The following is a 21823-nucleotide window of genomic DNA, read 5'->3' as shown; positions in this document are numbered from 1 at the left end:
GGAATTGGAAGTAGTTGTGCCATTTTAAAAACTATGTAAAGCCAGGGAAATTCTTTTTTATTACAGGGTATGATGATAGATGAGGCAGATGAATTTGTGGCTGGACCTCAAAATAAACATAAACGACCTGGAGAACCAAATATGCAAGGCATCCCTAAAAGACGTCGCTGTATGTCTCCACTGCTAAGAGGCAGACAACAGAATCCAGTTGTGAACAATCATATTGGAGGAAAAGGACCACCTGTACCTATGACTCAAGCACAGCCAGATCTTATTAAACCCCTTCCTCTTCATAAAAGTAAGAGTTTTTCTTTAAATATTATTTGCTGCTTTTTGGTTCTTCATGGAAGAGATTTTTGTCATATATTTTAGAAAAAAATTGATAAAATCCAGCAGTATCTAAAAAAGGTATTTGTTCTAAATTAGCATGTAATCATTTTTGTAACTTTCTAATGAATGAACAGTTCATATATTCATTATGCTTATTGGCTATCACAATCCTAAAATATCATTTGCAAATCTTGAGTATTTCAAAGTAGCAATTTTCAAAGAGAGGGCATTATGAATACCCACAGAAAGATGGTTTTCAATTTCAATTTAATTCAACAACTGTTAATTATTAAATGCATATGCTATTTTATTTAATTTTTTAAGGAAAGTTTTTTGGAAGGGCGGTAATTAGGTTTATTTATTTACTTAATTACTGACTGATTTTTTTAATGGCGGTGTTGGGGGTTGAACCCAGGACCTCGTGCATGCTAGGCACTTCTACCACTGAGCTATACCCTCTCCCCTGCATATGTTAGACAGTGCTAGGCACTGAAGTATAGCAGTGAATAAGGCAGTAGTGACCTCTGCCTTCATTTATAATGAGTGAGGAAAGAGAGTCATTGAACATTTCATTGGAAGTGTGATGAATGTTACAAAAGGGAAGTCAGGTATATCGTGGAAGCTTTTGGCCAGAGGATTTAACTTAGTCTGTGGGATCAAGGCACTTACTGAGGAAGTTATGTTTAAGCTAACACTTGAGAGATGAATGGGAATGAGTTAACTAAAGCTGTGCATTTGCCTTTGCTGCAGTAGTGGTCTGAGAAGAGTATGTGCAGAGGCATACAGTAAAGAGAAGGGCATTAAGGGAACTAACAGAATTCTAATATAGAAGGGTTGTTGGGAATAAGGTAAGGTGAGAATGAATGATACACATGAAGAGACTCGATCAGAGAGAGCCTTGGAAGCCATTGTAAAGATTCTAGACTTCATTCTAAGGACAGTGAGAATCCATTGAAAAGTTTTAAAGCAATAGTGATCTAATCTGATTAGCATTTTATAAAGATCAGGCTGACCTTACTGTATAAGGGTAGTACTCGTTCGTGGCTAATAACATCTCAAACTGGAGAGAAATCAAATAAAATAATACCTCCTGTTGGAATTACACGATAGTACTTTTGAAGTAGTCTTGCCAAAAAAAAATATACTGAACATCAGTCTGATCAAGCTTCTGTATCTGACTACCAATTTTTAGGAAATAAAAGGGACAGAGAAACATGTTAAACAGCAATTCAGGGATATAGTTAGCAAAATCCAGATTGTGGAAAACTGTATAGGACAAGGAATCTGGTGTGTTTGTGTGTTTTTCAGGGGGAAAAAATGGATAGAAACAAGAGACATACAGAAAGATTTTATAGATTAAAAGGTAGTTAAAAGACATATAAATCAGTTGCAATGTACAGGCCTGATTTGGACCCTAAATCAAAGACAATTAAACGTTTCACAGACAAAATACATAAGGTAATTAGAGATTGTGGACAGTGACTGAGTATTTGCTGTTATTAAATAATTGTTATGGATGTTCAGAAACCAGTTAGGAAACACGGGGAAGAGCTATTGGTGTGACTTGGCACTGGGGTTCTGAGAGGCATATGTATTTGAGAAATACTTGGACATATCAACGGAGGACTTGGTGATGTTGGAGTCAGGGCAAGGGAGGAGTTGAGTGTGTGTATTTGAGTGTGTCAGGGGTGGAGTGGAAGAAGAGATGCGGAATGAGTTTAGTTTAGTAATGCCGATTAGATTGGAAATCCTAAATTAGAAGATGGAAAGCTGAGTTTGGAACTCAGGAGAAGAAGACTGGGCCAGAGAGGGTAGGTATGGAAGGCACCCTTAACCGCCATGGGGTGAATTAAATCACACCAAGGGAAACAGAAGAAAAAGCCTAGAAAGGAACTTTGAAAGTACCAAAGAGGAGAAATAAGGTTTAGAAAAGGAGATTGAGAAGGAAGGATCCAAGAAATAGAGGAAAAAATAGGGAAGAATTTAGTGTTATGGAAGCTAAATGGAAAGAGAATTAAGTGGTTGGTGGCTCAGATATTTCTTAAACAGATCTTTTGAGAGGATTGGAACAGTTCTGTAGGTCTTTAAGATGACAGAGTTGAATATGTTTGCTGGCGTGACGGAGCCAATTGGGAGGGAGAGGTTGAAAATGAAGGTAAGAGAAAGCACGGTTACAGAGTCACTATGAAGGCAGAAGGGAAGGGTCCAGAGCCCAAGTGAAGAATGCTTCCATTAAAGCAGAGTGGGTGTGGTGGGTGAAAGTTTAATGGTAGGAAGTAAAGAGTTCCATTCTGCAGCTTTGTTTTTCTTTTCTCTGGGAAGTGGGAGGAGATGTATACCGCTGAGAGGAAGGAGAGAATGGGAAAGTCAGAGATGGTTAAGAGTGGCAAAGGTTCGAGTGATTTTTTTTGTGGGAGAGGGAGGAGAGGTTGTGCTAAGATTGCTAGGCAGTGCTGAGTTCCAAGGACAGGCAGGGGTGGTGACCACTCTGCAGAGCTGGCTCCTGTTTCTCCAGTAGTGCTTGCTCATCATTCCACGTGTAAGGCTGGAGCAAGCAGACAGACGGCGTCATAAAATGCGGGGTTTTGCCTGGTAAGTGTCATGGGATGACAACAGAATGAGAATTTAGGACATTGGTAAAAAGTGATACATTATGGGATATAAGTTGGATAGATATGAAAGTGGAAATCTAGAAGGGATGTGACAAATATGAGGGAGAAAGTGGAGGAATTGCTGGAGTGAAAGTCTGGCTGAGTTCAAGAGCAATAGCAGGAATACTGCAAAAATGAGGTCATGCGCCTCCATCCCTGGATCTGTGTTTGGCTTGAGAAGCAAACATGTGGGTAGAAAAGTACTCTGCAGATGAGAAACTGAGGAGTTGGAAGGCCAGGTTCTTGGCAGGTGATCTCCTTAGACATGGATGTCACATACTACAAAATTTCTCAAACTTTAACGTGTATGTGAATCACAGGATGGGCAGGGATGGGCAGGTCAAGGTAAGCCACAAATTCTAATTCATTGTTTGGGTTGGGCTTAAGATGACCATTTCTAGCAAGCTGTCTGATGGTACTAGTGCTGCTTGTCCACAGACCACCCTTGGAGTGGTAAGGACTCAGAATAACGTCCTCAGGGACATGGGGTGGGAGGAAATCTGTGAACCGGGTGCCAGAGACCCCCGTGACCACAGGTGTGCCCCGGAGAGCAGTAAAGATAGTGCTGAGGAGAGAGGATGGGTGGAGTAGCATAGTGAAATCTCAGAAGAACAAGAGTTTTTATAGGCGGGCGTGGAGAAATGATCCTGAGGTGGCACTGGAAAGGGGAGGAATCAGTGACTCCACATCCTTATGTTAAGTCCGTGGAGAGTGTGTGCAAGAAAGTAGTTTGTACTTCAGGTTGAAAAGGAGAGCAAGTTCTTTGCAGGTGAGTTTGGCTTCAGTTAAAGTGGGAGTTGCCGTAGTGAACGTTCAGTAAAGTTTGCGGACCATGGGATAGGACTTAGTAGGGGGTCAGAAGTTCGGGGGACTTCCAGGGATGAGTTTACATTTTGGACAGTAAATGAGAATGAGGGAAGGAGAGATGAATTCAGCTGGTGTCCTGGTGTGGTGAGCAATCAGGGACCTTAGAATTCAGCTGCTTCTGTGGGGGAGCAAGTTTAATAATCTAGTATTAAGTGGGAAGCTTGCAAGTTTTTTAAGCGTAGTGGTCTAGTGAGCTGAAAGAGGGGCACTGGCTGTTCTGCACTGCTCAAGTAATGAAGACGAGATGGACGGTTAAAAGAAAAGGGGGCTCTGGGGAACGACCTGTTAGGTGGCATGTTGTTGCAGAAAGTTGATCCATTTAAACTCCCTGTGTTCACTTTTGCTTCTAAATGATAACTTTATAAGGCAGAGGTGGGTTGGAGTAAACTAAGGCTCTCTAAGGAAAAGATAACCATGATAATCTTGATGATAAATATTCCCCTAAAGCATTAAATTACTCAACAAAATTGCCATAGAATAAAGCAGAGAACTAAAAGTTGTTAGAAACTGGCTTTTTCCCCCACTAAGGGCAAAAATTTTACAGATTTTGTAAATACTATGAATGTTTCATGTTGAAATTCACATTCACATATGCTCCATGCATATATTTGTCAAAGCTTAAGAGCCATATCACATTATTTGTTAATTTGCATCAGTCAAGGAGATCAGGTGTGATTTGCTATAAATTGTTTCTTTACTGTGTGTTTTGAAATTGGCTCTCATCATTTTTTCCCTTATTTTTGTTTCTAGTTTCAGAAGCCACTAATGATTCGACAATAGATGATGTGATTGAAAATCATGTTGCAGACCAGCTTTCATCAGATACTACACCAAATGCTATGGATACTGAATTTTCAACATCTCCAGCCAGTTTACTGGAACGACCAACCAATCACACAGAGGCTCTTGGTCATGATCATTTAGGAACCAATGACCTCGCTGTTGGTGGATTTTTAGAAAATCATGAGGAGCCAAGAGATAAAGAACAATGTCCTGAGGAGAATATACCAGCATCTTCACTAAACAAAGGAAAGAAATTGATGCATTGCAGAAGCCATGAAGAGGTCAACACTGAACTAAAAGCACAAATAATGAAAGAGATCCGAAAGCCAGGAAGAAGTATGTATAATTGCAGACAAACACCAGATTTTATTTCTATGTGTGCTCAAAAAAGAAAAAAAAGTCAAATTAACTAAAAGCATAGCCCTGATTCTAGATCAGTCTTGAACAACATATGAACTTATATGATTTGATTCCTTATTCAGCTGACAAGCACCTGAATATGTGCTGTGTCCAGCGTGCTCTGCTAGGTGTGGTGAGCAGGAGGGCTGAGAGTAGAGGAAGAGCGCACAGATGAGCTACGTGGGGCTCCTGCTATGACGGGACCCCAGAGTCTTGAGAATTATTCCAACCAGCAACTGGAATTTTAATGTAACTACAAACCCCCAAAGATGTAGTGAATATTTAAATGACTTTATATTTGTAACGTTCTCGGCATAGTACCTACCCACCATCTTAACTTTTAAGATTTAAACTATAATCAGGGATATGTTTGGGTCAAAAAACTAAAATTATAAAAGCTATCTATTACATGAATACAAAAGAACTTTGTGAGATAAAATTTCAATATTGGCATCCATTCAGATGTTGACAGATCACCCGCTGTGATGGTACAGTGACCCATGTGTGGTCCAGAAGTGGGTAAGACTCAGTCCCTGCTGTTGACGAGCTTATAGTCCTTGGCAGAGTTTTATGTGCAAACTTGAAACTGAAATAGCACTCTTAACCTGTATTGTTTGTCTTTCTTTCCTCTATTTTATACCCTCTGCCGCAGGTTAGCGGTAATTTAGAATTTAAGTCCATAGGGATAGATTTTTGTAAAACCCACTGCTTATTTCTCAGTGGCACTACCAAAAAGCGATTTACTCATCCTTCAGAGCTTTATGTTTGATACCTTAATGAGAACTTTTAAGCAATGTGTGATAAGTTATTTTATCTTTGTTGATGTACGATGAAATGTATGTATTATAAAATCTCTAATGAGCAGTGAAAATTTTACATAGACTATTTTTTGGTTTTCTTAAGATATCTTGCTATAGTAAACTGCAGTAGAAAAATACTGAATAAGTGTAAAGTAAAGCCATTTAATTTTTCTTTTTGCTTCTCTTGTTTTAAGAATATGAAAGAATCTTCACTTTACTGAAGCATGTGCAAGGCAGTTTACAAACAAGACTAATATTTTTACAAAATGTCATTAAAGAAGCATCAAGGTAAATGATCTGTTGTACATTATGATACAATGAAATAAGTCCCTAGTTTATAGATTTAATATTTTAATGGGATCTATTTTATACTTGTTATGCATGAATATGACACACCCGTGTGTATATAAGTACTTCTCTTTTTATTTTATTGAAAGAATTTCACTTAAAAAATAGTCACAAATTCTTCAGAAATCATGGGCCTTTTCTCCCTACAAATTACAGATACTTGCTAATTCTCATTTATTCTACTCTGTGGCTTTTTGGTGTCTTTATATTTTATAGTCTTTAATTTTTCTCCTTTGTATATTTGAACTACAGTTAATATTAATTAGTGATTAGAAGTAACCTTGAAAGGCGATATTTAAATGCAGTTCACTTGTTTGTGGGAATGTAATTAAGGGAACCAGAGCTGGACAAATGGGCCTTATTCTGATTGCTCTTCAGTAGCCCAGGATTATGCACTTTAGTACAAGGAATGTGGATCGAGATTATAAATGGTAACTACAAAATGCAATTAACTGGAAAGCATAGTTGTATGAGTTTAGTGAGTAAAAAAGGGTTTTCTATTTTTCCTTCAATACTTTAAAAATTTTAGTACTTTTAAGACCTTAGGGTTTATCTAATGTGACCTTCCAAAATACCCACCCTTTATTTAGTCCCCCAGTTTTGTCCATGCTACATACACATAAAGGTTTTGTTTGTTTGTTTAAGAAAAAAGTTAATTTCTTTTTTTAATGAGTGACTAGAGGATAGGCCACTTTGAGGTTTCAAGATAAGGCTATATAACTTTTCATATTTATTTAGAGTTTTTCACCTGTCCTGCTCTTTATGTAACAACATTCTGTCAGCTCAAACTTCATCATGGATTTAGCTGTTCCTGGGGCCTGCCCTCCTTTCTGCCATCTTTCAGAGAGTTGTGTAATATGGTAGCTAGTCACATTAGTTTACAAAGAGAGAGGAAGTAGGTATAGATTGGGCAGTGTTTTTGGATATTCTAAAATGCATCAGCAGAATTACTACTAACATAGACAAATGCAGTTTTAGTCTACTGTATTTATTACGGAAAAATTAAAAGACTTGCCACTTGAACTTTAACTGTTTGCTTTATCCTGTACTACAGATGTCTAATTATCTTTGATTTGCTAGTTTTCAGATAGCAATCGTAGAACACCATGGTTTTAAATGTGATTGCCCAGCTTTCATTTCTCCTTCCATTTTGTGGGGGATTATATTCATATTTTGTTCACATTCCTTTTAACATTCAACTTTCAGAGAGTATAAGAAGCTATTGGAGTCATGGCTTTGGGGGACCAGATTTTGCTGGACTATTTATAACCCTTGTATTTATTAGGGGTTTTCCCCATCTTTTTCTTTTTGGTTGTGGAAGGAATAACTTCTTTTCCATTGTACCTAGGCCTAGATTATTTGTTTTAGGAACAAACTATATAATACTGTACTGATGACATAATTTGCCAGTCTTCCAAGAGATTTTGTATATCATAAAGTTAATCTTTCACTTTAATTTCACTTCAAAAAATCTTCCCAACTCATTTTCTCTCTTTAAAAAAAAAAATTATACTGATACATAACTATTTGTTTAAAAAGAAATTGAGAGTACTATTACTTATTTTTTTTATACAGGTTTAAAAAACGAATGCTAATAGAACAACTGGAGAACTTCTTGGATGAAATTCATCGAAGAGCCAATCAGATCAACCATATTAATAGCAATTAAAAGAAAACAATGTGGCCACTTATTTCACTACCTTCTCCAAATACAAAGTAAATACAAGACTGTTGTGATCTTGCATTCATTTTTTGACATGCATTGTTGGCTTTTTGAAATACTAAGAGCAAGTCTACAGATCCTTTTTCCATCATTTTACAGTGACCTTTTCATTTTGGTTTATTTTTGTAATGTGAGAAGTATCACTCTAAAAAAACATTTTTATTTAACAAACTAAAAATACTCCTCCAAATCTCTTGCTTGTCATTGACTCTTGCGTGTCAATTTCCCTCAGGTTCTATTTTCTTAAACCAACCTTTAAAATTGTCACCTCTGTTAAGGTTGAACTTTGCCAAAAAATTAAAAAGTTACTTTGTAATTTTTGGGGAAAAAAGCACATACATTAAAACTAGGCAATGTTTTGTATATACAGTTATTTTGGATATATTATTGTAAGTTGTACAAATGTATTTTGAAGAATATTTAAGAAAAGCACTTTTGTTATTCCATCAATAAATGCTCTATTTTACTCTTGTGTGGTTTAGGAAATAATCACATTTAAAGTAACCATTTAAAACCATCTTAAGATAATGGAATTTTAAGGCCTTGCTTTTCAGCATTGGAAAAATACACCACTTGAAGTTCACATTTGTTAAACCTAACTGTAATTACATGTTACATAATCTGCATTGTCTTTTTACTCTATGTTCTTAGATTTTGTTGGCCACCCCAGCATACTCCATTTCTGCCTGGATCACTCAAACGACAGTGTCTGCGGCAGATATAGGCAGGCTCTTTAAAGCTGTTTAAAAGCAGACCTTGGGACTTTATTGGTTTCCTTACTTACTTCCCTTCAACCTCTTTTGCTTTCTTACTAGGACTGTGGACGGCACCAGGTGAAGCTGTCAGTTAGGGGTTGTAAGTTTGGGGTCCACCACCTTTTCTGAACAGTCTGGCGTTTAGCAGCTTGATGCCGGGCTTACGAGTCCCTCAGCGGACTGAGGGCTCAAAGGGGATCTCTGTTCTGCTCTGCTCTTCTCACACTTAAACTCTCCATTTTATTTAGAAGCTAAATGGAAAGCAAACACATTTAAAATGACTTTGCTCATTTTGCATTCTCCCTAGTTACCCAGGATAAGGGAAAATGAGCACTCTTCATCGTCCACCCTCAGTCCAGCACGGCCTCACATGTCCTTACTGACACGTGACCCTATGACCCGACTCACTCACCACTCATAGCTCACTGCTGTGCCTTGTAGTGCTTTTGGGGTAACCAGTAGAAAAGGTTAAAAAATACATTTAGATTAAAAGAGGGTGAAATAAATTTATAAAATTATAGTAAAATTGAAGTATTTTTAGGTTCATAATATTTGAAAATCACATACCCTTATCTTTTTACACTTTAGCAGAACATTTTTAAAATTTCAAGGGTATAGCAAATGAAATTGTAACTTTTTATGAAGAAAAGCATAGATGAGGGTGGAGAACATGCTTGTGATCTGTTCATTTAGTCTAGGGGACTTGAAACTCTCCCAATACTGAAGACAAACCCTGTCAAGAAAAAGAAGCATTTAATGTAACGTTATATAGTATTTTCATACGTAATTCTTGAAATCATTTTTTGCCTCTACAAAATACCTTTAAGAGGATATCATTTAATAAATGGGGTTGTTAAGGTAATTAACTACAGTCACATTGCTAAATTCAATAACAGATACACAAAATCCAGAATATACTGTCTGGTCTTAAATGATACATTTAGATTCTGAGATTTAACAGGAGGGTTACAAATCATTCAGATAAAAGTTCATCCTTAACAAGAATACTTAGGAAAGGGACTCTGTTCCAATATTTAGCAGCTTTCCTTATCAGAAAGTTATTTCCGTTTCACAGGTTGCTCAAGAAGTACAAATCATTTAGACCCTTGACCTTTAATACATTTGGGGGGTGACCCCTAGAGGGGAGTTGGAGAGAAGCAGTTTATTCATCTCTTTCTGTCCTTAATCTCTGCCACCAAACTCTATACCTTCATCCCAAAACCTAGTCACAAGCTTTGAAACCTATCAAAACTCAAGCTTAATACCCCATCTCTTGCAGGTTTTTTACATTTTAAGAAGCTGGGCATATTAAATTAGGGAAATACTTACTGCAGAATTCTTGTAAGTAAATGGGAGGTGTGGAGTACATGTGAGGGGAATAATCATGTCTTCTGGCCGTTTTAGTTCACTGGATGACTTTAGGCTGGACAAATGATGTTCTCCAACAGTTTAACTTGAGGTTAAGATCATTTTTTTTGTTAATGTTCTCGTATGTGTCCCATTTGCAATTGATTATTTGCCCTTATCAGTAAGCTTTGTCAGTTCGGTGTACTGAAGGCCAGGCCTCATTTCTGTCTCTTCAGTACTCCTGTTCCCCGAAGAGAAGCCATTTTGGCTTGTGTGATGTGGGCAAGTACCTCCCAGTGAGAGAGGTAAATAAATTAACAAGGACTATATTTAGATGTGCGGCGGATTAAGGACTGGTGTCGGATTATATTTTCATTCTGTTTACTAAGGTGGTTCTGAAAACTCTTAAATCATGGAAATAGTGATGTGTCCTTTACTAGTTTGTTCAAAGATTTTACATCATTTTTGTGCAGTTGAATTCCAGAAGAAAAACTGTTCTCTTTTAACTGTCATCAACCTTTGTTGGCTATCAGCTTTTGACAGTGACCCTTCTGTTCAAGTTTAGTCCTGTCTCTTTGTTTCTTGAGGGAGTAGAACCTGTCATTTTTTCCCCATCTTTCATTTTTTGACCTGTATCCTTTGTAAGAGAAGGCTCTCTGTTCCTGATTCTGAGTGATAAGTGACATTTTCATCTAATAAATATGGGGTTGGGAGGATCCTGGTGAAATTCTAGGAGGATATATTCTGTTAATGGACTTTTTCTCCCCAAATAACCCCCAAATAGATTATTTCCTAGTGAATGATTATCTTCATCCTTTTTGTCACAAGTGTTCCTTTGATTTCTAGCACAAGTTACAGCAGTATGCAAATGATTCTCAGATAAAATGATGTTGACAGTATTTCCTTAACAATTTGTGTAAAACCTATGCGTAATTTTCATTATTCTAACTTTTGACTTTTTCTCTCCATAAATAAAAATAATGCCTGATGTTTAGTTAAAGTAGATCCACTTTTGCTTGATTTTGTTAGTCTTGTTCCATCCTATATCTTTTTAACACATTGTTTAGACTTGCCAACAACTCTTTACTGAGAATCTCTTTTCTTTCTTAGGCTGATAAATAATTGCCAGAGAGGGTGGGGGAACATTAAGAGAAATAATTTGAATACTTTGTTCAATGTTGTTGATGCTTAAAGGACTTCTGCTTCTTCTGATGTGCTGGGCTCTGTCTGTACCATACGATTTTTGAGTTAAGATGAGGTTGTATGGTGGGACTTAAAAGTACTGGGGCAAACATTTGATTTTTGTGTAGTTTCCACAAGCTTGAGAAAGATCAACAGAAAAAAACTGTAGAAATGCAGGTGCATTCCCTAGGATACTCGGGGTGCTGAGAGTCAGGCCTATTTGGGCCCTCCGGTGGCCTGAAGGAACTCTTTTATCCTATGATGCCAAGAAAGCTAGGCAACAACAGGGGAAAAAAGGTCAAGATTATTACTTATTTTAGTTTCATGATTGTTCTGAGTCTCCCCAGGAGTAGAAACCTGGATTTTTAAAGATCTGCATCAACTACAAATGGGCTGAGAGAAAAGGCAAAAAAGCCACAGAGGATGTAGTTCCCGCTGTAGTTAGGAATTACTCCCCTCTCTCGGGATAGACGACGTAGCAACTGGGGAGCTTTTGAAGCACCAGAGAAACCAGCTAGAAGGAATGCTTATTGTTCTAGGCTACGCTGGACAAACGAACCCTTGTTGCTATAGAGAGATGTGGATAAATATTTAATTTATCTGAATTCTATCAAAAATACTGTAATACCTGTGTTGGGTTCTCTCAGGAAAAAGATGAATGGCCGATCTGCTTTAAAAACAGGAATCCGAGACCTTTTCAGTAACAACAGAGCTGCAGGAACGATAAAGAATAGAATCATACTGTATTTTCTATTCATTTGAGGAAAAGTCACTATTGAAACTGGACACGAAGTCACTTATATCCCTTGATTTTTGAAGAAATAAAAGCATCCTAGTGATACCTCATTGTTTAGTGTTATGATGGAGTGTAAATGGGAAAGTTAGAGAGAAAAGACACCGCCTAGCCAACCCTGTGTCCTATTTTCAAAATACTTCATGGAATAAATTCCATACCAAAGGTGATTTTCAGAACGACTCTATTCCTTGTTCACGGGGTCATGGTACAGCTCCTGTCAAAATGGCTCTCTTCTCCCATCATTTTTCAAAAACTTTGTTAACATTGCTTTTTAAAAAATGCTCTACCACGTGTGGACTTGGGGTTTTAGTGGGAAGGTTTAGAAGTGTGGAGACTGACCAGGTAAATCTAACAAAGGCAGATGCGGGTGAGCAGTACTGCTGACGCCCTGGTACGGACATACCTGTAGCCGCAGCTGCCTTGGCGCCTTCCTCTGAAACCTCGATCTTGGCTTTGTGGATCGCTTCAGAAACATAAAAGCCATCTTGGCCTAGACCCAGGAGACAAAAATGTGATGACTTATTTGCATTTCTGGTGCATTTAGTTTAAGGATTTGAGTACATTTTGTAGAGAACGGACTTTTCTTAGTTACAGTCTCACATGCTGCTTACTGTACAGCCAGGAAGAGATTCGTCTGGGAAATTTTTAAGGTGCAATATTTTATGCAACTGTCAAATCCTCAGATTTGGTAAATTATCTAAAATAGTCCCCCTCAAACTAATACTCAGAGCTGTGCCCCACTTTTTCAGTAGTTAATTTTCAAAAATATTTTCTAGTTGCTATTGAAATCTTTTTGTCAGTATTTCTAAAATGTCCATGGTGTAAGAATTGCCAGAGTATCTGTTAAGTGCAGATTCTGGAGCCCAGGAAATAGGCACATTCAGCAAGCTTCTGCGATGATCTCCCTTGAATGCCTTCTTGGGCTGCATTTTAAGAGCCACTTTTAAATGACAGTCACAGGTTTTTACTACAGGCTTTAAAAGGCAGTGTATGAAAAATGTCTCATGCCTCATGATTGCGTTGTTTACCAACAGTGTATCAGTTATGCAGCTACCTCGCCTCACGGGCTAGACTCTGCAAAGAAAACATGAGGTTAGAACTATAAAAGGGTGCCAACAATTTCAAAGATACTATAAACTTAGCAAATAGGAATCTGAGTGATAACGTTAGAGGAACTGACAGATTTTTGTAATTTGGCCATCGTTTTTAAATAACTCTTCAGAGTGAAATGGTACTTGATGACACGATAAAGAATGAAAGTCAGAATCTTTAGAATGAGAAGCAACTTTAGAAATCGTTCAGTCCAACCCTCTCACTTTTGAGTGCGCTATTAAGTCCCGTGAGGTCACCTGACAAGAGGCAGTCGGGCACATGCAGGTTTTCTGACAGTGCAGTGCCTATTTCCACCCACCCTTCTACACCAACGCAACCACCTTTCAAAAGTGTGTCTGGTCACCTCTGGCACACCACTGGAAAGGGGGCTGTGGCACGAGTCTTAATCATTTTGATGTATGTGTTGTATTTTAAGGGGGCTTTGTTTCATCTTAGGCTAACTTTTAACTTGTTTTGCATTTTTCATGTCCATACAAGGCGATGGCAAATGAATGTTGTGAGAGAATAAGACCAGCAGAGTACAGAACACGCAGCATTTCATCCAGCTTGTAAATAAGGCGCACACAGGAAATTGTGAGTCGGCTGTGTTCGCTGTAAGGAACAGTTACTTTCCAGTATCAGTGAAGGGGACCAGACAAGGGCCAGAGGAAGGGGAAATTCAATGGAAACGTTCACTTGGCATCACTTGTCCTGAAACCAGTGCAGAATCTGATTTCTTTTTGCAGTTGGTCTTTTTCTGTAGGATCTTTTAGAAAAGAAACAAGTTTCTCTGTAATTAATACTAGCCCGGCTCACTAGCTCATTGAGCAAACTGAAATGCACCACTGAAAGAAGGAAGAATTTTGTGTATAACGAGTGGTGGCTTGATGGTCATGAGAAGGTTTTACTAATCTGTGACTTTATTACTATCTAGTATGGTATCTGAGCATTTTAAATACATGTTAATGAAATAAGCAGCTAAATTATAGTAAACGGGTTTGTGTTAGAGTCCAGGCACCCTGGCACAATGTGGAAATGGGACCAACTGGTTGTTAGGAATGAGTCTTTGGTTAGATGCACTTGGCTACTTCAATTTCTTGAAACTGCAACTGAAGTTTCATTTAAATAGCTTTTCTCCATCACCGTCCAGGCGTGGTCCAATAACGCACTTTCATGTTTGCACAGCCACAGGCCAAGACCCACAGCCTGCTGTGCCCCGGCACCCACGGCTCTCATACATTTTATCTCTGGGAAGAGTTAACATTTCAGAAGGCCGGCATTTGTGATCAAAATAAGGATTCAGGAGTCCTCTGTGGGTTTGGGTTTTTCTTCTTGCTTGATCGTGTGTATTACAGATGCCTGTTTGCTTACTTTTGTTAAGCAGCTCTGGAAATTTAAGCAACTAATGAAACTAAGCCTAGGGGAGGCCAGGCACAAAGGGATTCTCTTGGCTTTGGGCTCATCCTCTTCTGCAGTGCTGGCAGCTGTTTAGTGCCATTAAAGGGCCATACGAAGTTCCCAAGGTTGTTTATAGGTGCTATTCTGTCAAAAGGGTTCCGTGATTCATTAAAATGGGAACTGCAGGTTGAATAGTTTCGTGCTTTTGCTGTGAATAGTAGACTTCCTAGAGCTGGTAATTTGCTAACGTTCACAGTGAATCTCTACAGGAGGACTGTAATACGTAGTGTTTAACCGTGAAACCACCCACACTATCTCCAGTTTCTAAATTGACCAGGTTGGCATTCTGGGGAACATACTTTGGGAAACTAGCCGCCTTTCCCACAATATAAACTCTTTTGCTCCTGTATTGCAATATCCAAAGCACACGAGTAAAATTCTTCCTACCCTCCATCCTGGCATACTCTCCACTCCTTCTTCCATAACATCTACACGTATTGACATCTCAACCTTCCTTTTTAGGTTGTTAGCTCCCAGAAGGCAGAAGCTGTATTATGCATTTAAAATACTTAATAATGCTTGCTAAACATACGTGTTCAGTAAATCCTGGATGAATGGATACTAGACACTCCTCACACTGTACATTTGTTACATTTCCCCATAAAAACAGCTGCCTTCATGTTCTTTAATCTGCTTTCACTTGTAAGGAACTGCTGGATGGTGTCTGTGGGGTCACAGGGGACAGCACAGACGGGTCTTTGGCAAGTTTCATCCAAACAACTGTTTCAGTGCCCCTCTCCGTTGTTAGAGACCATCATCCTTTGTATGTGGTTGGCCGTTACTCAAAAGGTTTAAGAGTCTTCATAACATGACATAGTGTAAATGTAAGGTCTGCAAAATGTAAATCCCTATCCCCACATTTCATCCTCGGCTTCTCATAAAGCAGGATAAACATGATGATTTGCTGCGTCTTTTGTCTTCCCAGTTATTATTACTACTGGCAACATTAGTGGCTTTTAAAAAGTTATTACCAGAATGTGTTTCTAGTTTATCTTTCTCATCTTCTTACCACTTAGTTGTAAAAGATGGAGAGCATGTGTCACATAGCAAGCACCCAGCCCAGCATAGAAAGGAATCTGAAATGGCCTCTGAAAGTAGGTGGTTAGTTCCTTTCTCCATCCTTCTTCTCCAGCCCATTCCTCACGCCTGTCTTTCTCCCCACCCCCAACCCAGCTTTGTTGAGATATAATTGACATATATAATATTGTGTACATTTAAGGTGTGCAATGTGATTTCATGTATACATATCGCAAAATTATTACTACAATAAGATTAGTTAACACGTCTATCACCTTGCATACAGTTTTTTGTGTGTGTTTTAAGATCTACGCTCTTGGCAACTTTCAAATATACAACACAGTATTGGTAACTATAGCCACCATGCCATACGTTCCATCCCAGAACTTATCTTACACCTGGAAGTTTGTACCGATTAACTACCTTCACCCATTCTCCCCACTCCTGGCACTCACCATTGTACACTTTGTTTCTGTGAGTTTGGTTTTTTTAGATTACACATATATGTAAGATCATACAGTATTTGTCTTTCTCTCTCTGACTTTCTTCACTTAGTATAGTGCACTCAATTTTTCTATAATGTTGCAAATGGCAGGATTTTCTTTTTTTATGACTGAATAATATTTTATTGTGTACATATGTATGTCCTGCAACTTCTTTATCCATTCACTTGTTGGTAGACACTGCTTTTTACCATGTCTTAGCTATTGTAAATAATACTACCATGAACATGAAGGGCAGAAATCTCTGTGACATAGTGATTTCATTTTCTTTGGATTTATGACCAGATGTGAAATTGCCAGATCAGATGGTGGTTCTATTTTAATTTTTTGAGGAGCCACCATACTCTTTTTCACAGTGGCTGCACCAATTTACATTCCTACCAACAGTACACAAGGGGTCCCTTTTCTCCACATCCTCTCCAACACTCGTTATTTCTTTTTGGTAATAGCCATTCTAGTACGTGTAAGCTGATATCTCATTGTTTTGATGTGCATTTCCCTGATAATTAGTGATGTTGAGCACATTTTTATGTACCTGTTGGCCATCTGAGTATCTTTTTGGAAAAAATGTCTATTCAGATCCTCTGCCCATTTTTTAATTGGATGATGATGATGGTTTGCTATTGAGTTGTGTGAGTTACTTACATATTTTGGACATTAACCCCTTAACAGATACGTAGTTTGCAAATATTTTCTCCCATTCTGGAAGCTGCCTTTTCATTTTATCAGTTATTTCTTTTGCTGTGAAGAAGTTTTTTTCTAGTTTGATGTAGTTTCACTTGTTTATTTTTGCTTTGTTTGTACCTTTGGTGTAATATCCAAAAAATCATTGCCAAGACCACTTGCAAGAAGTCTTCCACCATGTTTTTCTCTAGGAGTTTTATGGTTTCAGATTGTTAAGTCTTTAATTCATTTTGAGTTAATTTTTGTGAGTTGTGTAAGATAGAGGTCCAGTTTCATTCTTTTGCATGTGAATATCCTGTTTTCCCCACACCATTTATTGAAGAGACTATCTTTTCCCCACTGAGTGTTCTTGGCTTCCCTGTCAAATACTAGTTGACTGTAAATGCATGGATTTATTTCTGGGGCCTCAGTTCTGGCCCATTTGTTTATGTATCTGTTTGTATGCCAGTACCTTATTATTTCAGTTACTACTGCTTTGTAATATAGCTTGAAATCAGGAAGTGTGATGCCTTCATCTTTGTTCTTTCTCAGGATTGCTTTGGCTATTCTGGGTCTTCTGAGGTTCCATACAAATTTTAGGATTTTTTTTCTATTTCTGTGAAAAATGCCATTGGAATTTTGATATGGATTGCATTGAATCTGAGGACTGGTTTGGGTTGTATAGACATTTTAACAATTTAATTCTTCCAATCCATGGACACAGGATATCTCTCCATTTATTTGGATCTTCAGTTTCTTTCATCAAGGTGTTGTAGTTTTTAGTGTAGAGATCTTTCACTCTCAGGGTTAAATTTATTCCTAAGTACTTTACTGGTTTTGATACACTTGTAAATGGGATTGTTTTACTTCTTTTTCAGATAGTTACTTGTTAATGTATAAAAACACAACCTGTATTTGTATGTTGATTTTGTATGCAACAACTATACTGAATTTATTGATTAGTTCTAATTACATGTCACCATTACAATATTAGCGAATCTGACTTTGATGATATATTTACCATTACCACTGATTTTTACCCAGTCATACGTTTTCACAGTGTTAATTAGCATTCTTCTCTTTCAGCTTGAAGAACTTCCTTTAGCATATCTTATAAGGTAGGTCTATTGGTGATGAACTCCCGCAGCTTTTGTCTGCTTGCGAGAGTCTTTGTCTCGTCTTCATTTGTGAAGGACAGCTTTGCCAGTATAGTATTCTAGGCTATTTTTTTTCTTTCAATATTTTGAATATATCTCACTCCCTCCTGGTCTGCAAGGTTGTTGATTTCTATCCACTGATTATCTTTTGGGGGTTACCTTGTATGTAACTTATTTCTTCTCTCTTGAGGCTTTCAAAATTCTTTGACTTCTGACAATTTAATTATAATGTGTTTCAGTGTAGCCCTTTTTGGGTTCAACTATTTGGGGTTCTTTGTACCTCATCAATCTGGATGCCCATCTCTCTCTCCAAGTTTGGGGAGTTTTCAGCCAATATTGCTTTAAATAGACTTTCTATCCCTTTGTCTTTCTTTGCTCCTTTGAGGACTCCCATAATTTGTGTATTGTTTCTTTTGATGGATGTCCCCAACTCCCATAGGCTTTCTTCACTCTTTCATTCTTTTTTCTTTTTGCTCCTCTGGCTAGATAATTTTAAAACGACTTATCTTCTTGTTCATTGATTTTTTCCTGCTTGGTCAAGTCTGCTGTTGAAGCGTTCTATTAATCTTCAGTGCAGTCATGGTATTCTTCAGTTTTAGGATTTCTGGTTTGGTTTGCTTTGCTTTGCTTTGCTTTGGTATTTTGATGGTTTCTATTTCTTTGCTGAACTCTTATATGTGCATTGTTTTCCTAATTTTGTTTAGTTGTCTGTATGTTCTTATAGATTACTGAACTTCTTTAAAAGGATTATTCAGAATTCTTTGTCAGACAGTTCATAGCTGTCCATTTCTTTAGGGCAGTTGTTGGAGCTTTATTTGTTTCCTTTGGTGGTGTCATGTTTTCCTGACTTTTTCATGATCCTCAGTCCTTGCATTGGTATCTATGCATTTAAGTAAGCAGTCTCCTCTTCCAGACTTTACAGGTTTGCTTTGGCAGGGGAAGAGCTTCACCAGGCAGCTGGTAGCGTTTGTGGGCAGGTGGGGCTTTCTATTAGGGTCTCTATTTGGGCACGACCACTGCATATGCCCTGAGGTTGTGGGGATTGCTGCTGGCTGGGTTCTTCGGTTGGGAAGGACTGCTGGCTGGACTATGCATTCAAGTGAGGCCACTGAATGAGCTCCCTGTTCAAGTGGGGCTTCTGGCTGTGTCTCATGGTCAGGCTGGGCTGCTAGCTCTGTAATCACCTCTGGTTGAGTGAGTTTGCAGGCTGCGTTCGGCAGGATGGTGCCACTGATTGGATACCATGATTGGGCAGCTATGGGCTGGGCTTTGCAATCAATCCTGCTCAGGTGGGATCTCAGGCTGTGTTTCCTGACTAGACGGTGCCATTGGCTGGTCAGGACCACAGGCTGGGTTCTATGGCTTGGTGGTACCATGGGTTGGGCTGCAAGGCTGCTCAAAGTCACTGTTCAGGTTCTCTGGTTATGTGGTGCCAGGGGCTATGCTCAGCAGTTGGGCAGGGCTGTTGGCTTGGGTCTTTGCCGAAGAAGGGCTGTAGGATAGGCTTCTCGGCTGTCTGGTTTTCTGGCCAGGCTTCCCGGATAAGTGGGACTTGAGGCTCTGCTTGGCAGTGGGGCGGGGCTGTGAACTTACTTTCCCTCCTGGGTGGGGTGGGAGTATGGTCCACTCACTGGGGACCCAAATCGTAGAACTGCCAACTGAGCCCTCTGGGCAGATGGGGCCACTGGGGTAGATGGGCATTGCTGCTGGCCGGGGTCTTTGCTCAGGTGCCACTGCAATATGGTCTCCTGTGGTTTGGGAGCTGATTGCTGTAAGCTTTGCCCCGCTTCTCCGTCTCTAGCTGGTCCTCAGTGGTCCCCATGGGGTGAGACCTGGGTGGGCCTGCCAGGATGTGTCCTGCAACACTGAATGAGCTGGACATCCACCTTGGCTCTTGTCTCCCACTGGAGGAACCGCAGACCCGGGGCACTCTCAGTGCAGTGTTGCGTCAGCCCGGAGGAGGGGTGATGTGCTCAGAGTGTAGCCACTCCTCTTCCTTTCTGTTGTGCTGCTTCTCAGTGTCTGTGTTTCAGAGCGTGCTTCACTCTCACCCCGGTGAGGGGATTTCTACAATGGTGACTTGTCAATGGATATCTGCCAGCTGGTCTTCTTGGGAAGGGGACTGAAGGCAGGAAAGCCCTATGTTGCAGCCTTGATGACCTGTTGTAGCTCTGCCCAGCCATCTGGTGTGGCGCAAGTTCACTTCTGTACACAGCCAAGCAACTATGGCTGCTTTGCTCATTCACTCATCCTAACAGGGAGCTTGTAGGTTTTCCTGAGCAGAGACTGGAAACTACTCACAGAAATCAAGAATAAGATCGTTTCTTCAAAGTTTCAAGTTGTGCCCAAGGAATATTTCTTGGATTAGGAAGCACGAGTTTGTATCAAAGCCTGTTGATCCTAGAGGAAGTGAGGCTGCTCAAGAAGTGTATGTCTAGCTGGTGTCTCTAGTGTAAATGAAACTGGAATCATTCTCAAAAGTTTCGTAACATGTAGTGTCAAGGTTGTCTAAGGAGAAAAATCATACCCTGGGCTCAATTGGGCCTTGAAAGGATATTGAGCAAGTTCTTCATGCAGCCAAAAAAAAAAAAAAAAAAAATTTGATGCTATGAAAGATGAGATGAGTGACTTTTAAACAGGGAATAAGAACCTGAATAAAATGATTCTGGGCTTTGGAACCAAATGGACAGAAAAGCCCAAATGTTCCCTGTAGTTACTGAGTTTCCATCAATAGTACAAAACTGCTTGGTAACCCCTTGTTAACTGTAGGAAGGGAGACCAGCATGTTCTGATCTCTTCCTCTCTGACAAGCTCTCTGCTGATGCTTTGCTAAATGATAAAGAATTTCATTTCCACAAGTAAGATGTGAGGTGGGTGGTGGCTACTCCATTTGAGGAACGATAAAACTGTTGGTTAGAAAGATTCAGTGGCCATGTCTTCAGAATTAAGTCAACAGCCCACTTAGGCACAGAAGTGACTATTCTCTTGATTATGTTTAAAGGAGGGCACTGCAAAGCAATATTTTAGTTGGCAAACTCTATCTGTAAAAGGCCAGATATTAAATATTTTTGCCATTCAGGCCATATGGTGTCTGTTGCAATGTCTCAAGTCTGTCTGTATAGCAGGAAAGCAGCCACGGATGATTTGTAAATGAAGGGGAGTGGCCAGGTTTCAGTACAACTTTATAAAAATAGGTGGTGGCCCATCATTTGGTGAACCCTGCATTAGAGGAGCAAAATTTTATGGGAGAAAAGCATAAGGTAGATGTGTTTTATCACTAGGAAACATGCATACAAGCTTCCTACTTGGCAAATGGTAACTGCTTGATAATTATTTAACAAGACAGATTCATGAGCCTATATTTCTGCTAATCTGAGCAAATATAAGTAGACTTTGACTGCATTATAAAACAAGAGGTTAGGTATTTTAAAAGGTTCTTTTTAAAAGAGGTTGCTTGTTAGGTCTTGTCAAGGGAGCTCTGGGCCTCAGAAGTCTACCAGTCAGGGAGCTGCATGATGCGGGTTGCGCTCAGTCCTGTTTGAGGACATAGGATTGATCGCATTTTAGGATGTACTTCTAAGACGTCAGGCAGAGAGGTTTAAGAACTATGAAGGGACAATCAGTGAGTCACAGTGCAGTGTGGCTGTAGTTACTTGAAAGTAGTGGTGTGGAAGAAAAGGTCAGAATGGCCCCGCAGTTCTGAGCTAGCACGATCAGTAACAGGAATGCACAACTGAGCCCCAGAGTCACAAACAGACACCGTGATTGGATTCTGCACGTTATTAAAGATAGACACACGCCAGTTCTTCATCCCTCGCTCTTTCCTTGCCTCTCACTCTCTCACTCTTTCTAGTCTTCCTCTTTTCCCTGCAGCGTCAGATTATGCCTGTGTCACCAGGGAACATTCCTGGTTGAGTCATTCAACCAAGTCAACAATATTTATTGACTATAA

At 39.2% G+C, this 21823-nt stretch overlaps 2 protein-coding genes across 7 annotated transcripts in view; one reads left to right on the top strand and one right to left on the bottom strand.

Annotated features, from left to right (window-relative positions):
* The window catches only part of INTS6 (integrator complex subunit 6), an 82195-nt gene extending 73828 nt beyond the window's left edge, over positions 1–8367 (top strand). For all 6 annotated transcript variants that reach the window (XM_064493182.1, XM_064493183.1, XM_031465964.2 and 3 more), the window contains 4 exons: positions 67–298; positions 4599–4967; positions 6025–6118; positions 7754–8367. In XM_064493182.1, the coding sequence (XP_064349252.1) occupies positions 67–298; positions 4599–4967; positions 6025–6118; positions 7754–7847 (789 nt within the window). In that variant the 3' untranslated portion in view covers positions 7848–8367. The remainder of the gene's footprint in view (positions 1–66; positions 299–4598; positions 4968–6024; positions 6119–7753) is intronic.
* The window catches only part of SERPINE3 (serpin family E member 3), a 28724-nt gene continuing 13136 nt past the window's right edge, over positions 6236–21823 (bottom strand). The window contains exons 6-8 of the mRNA XM_031465969.2: positions 12385–12471; positions 11814–11897; positions 6236–9389 (exon numbers count right to left, since the gene is read on the bottom strand). Of these exons, the coding sequence (XP_031321829.2) occupies positions 9346–9389; positions 11814–11897; positions 12385–12471 (215 nt within the window). The 3' untranslated portion in view covers positions 6236–9345. The remainder of the gene's footprint in view (positions 9390–11813; positions 11898–12384; positions 12472–21823) is intronic.

Source organism: Camelus dromedarius, chromosome 13, assembly GCF_036321535.1.
Source record: "Camelus dromedarius isolate mCamDro1 chromosome 13, mCamDro1.pat, whole genome shotgun sequence".
In the NCBI taxonomy this organism is placed as follows: domain Eukaryota; kingdom Metazoa; phylum Chordata; class Mammalia; order Artiodactyla; family Camelidae; genus Camelus; species Camelus dromedarius.
The sequence above is the reverse complement of the archived record's forward strand: the minus strand, read 5'-3'. Positions and strand labels throughout refer to the sequence as shown.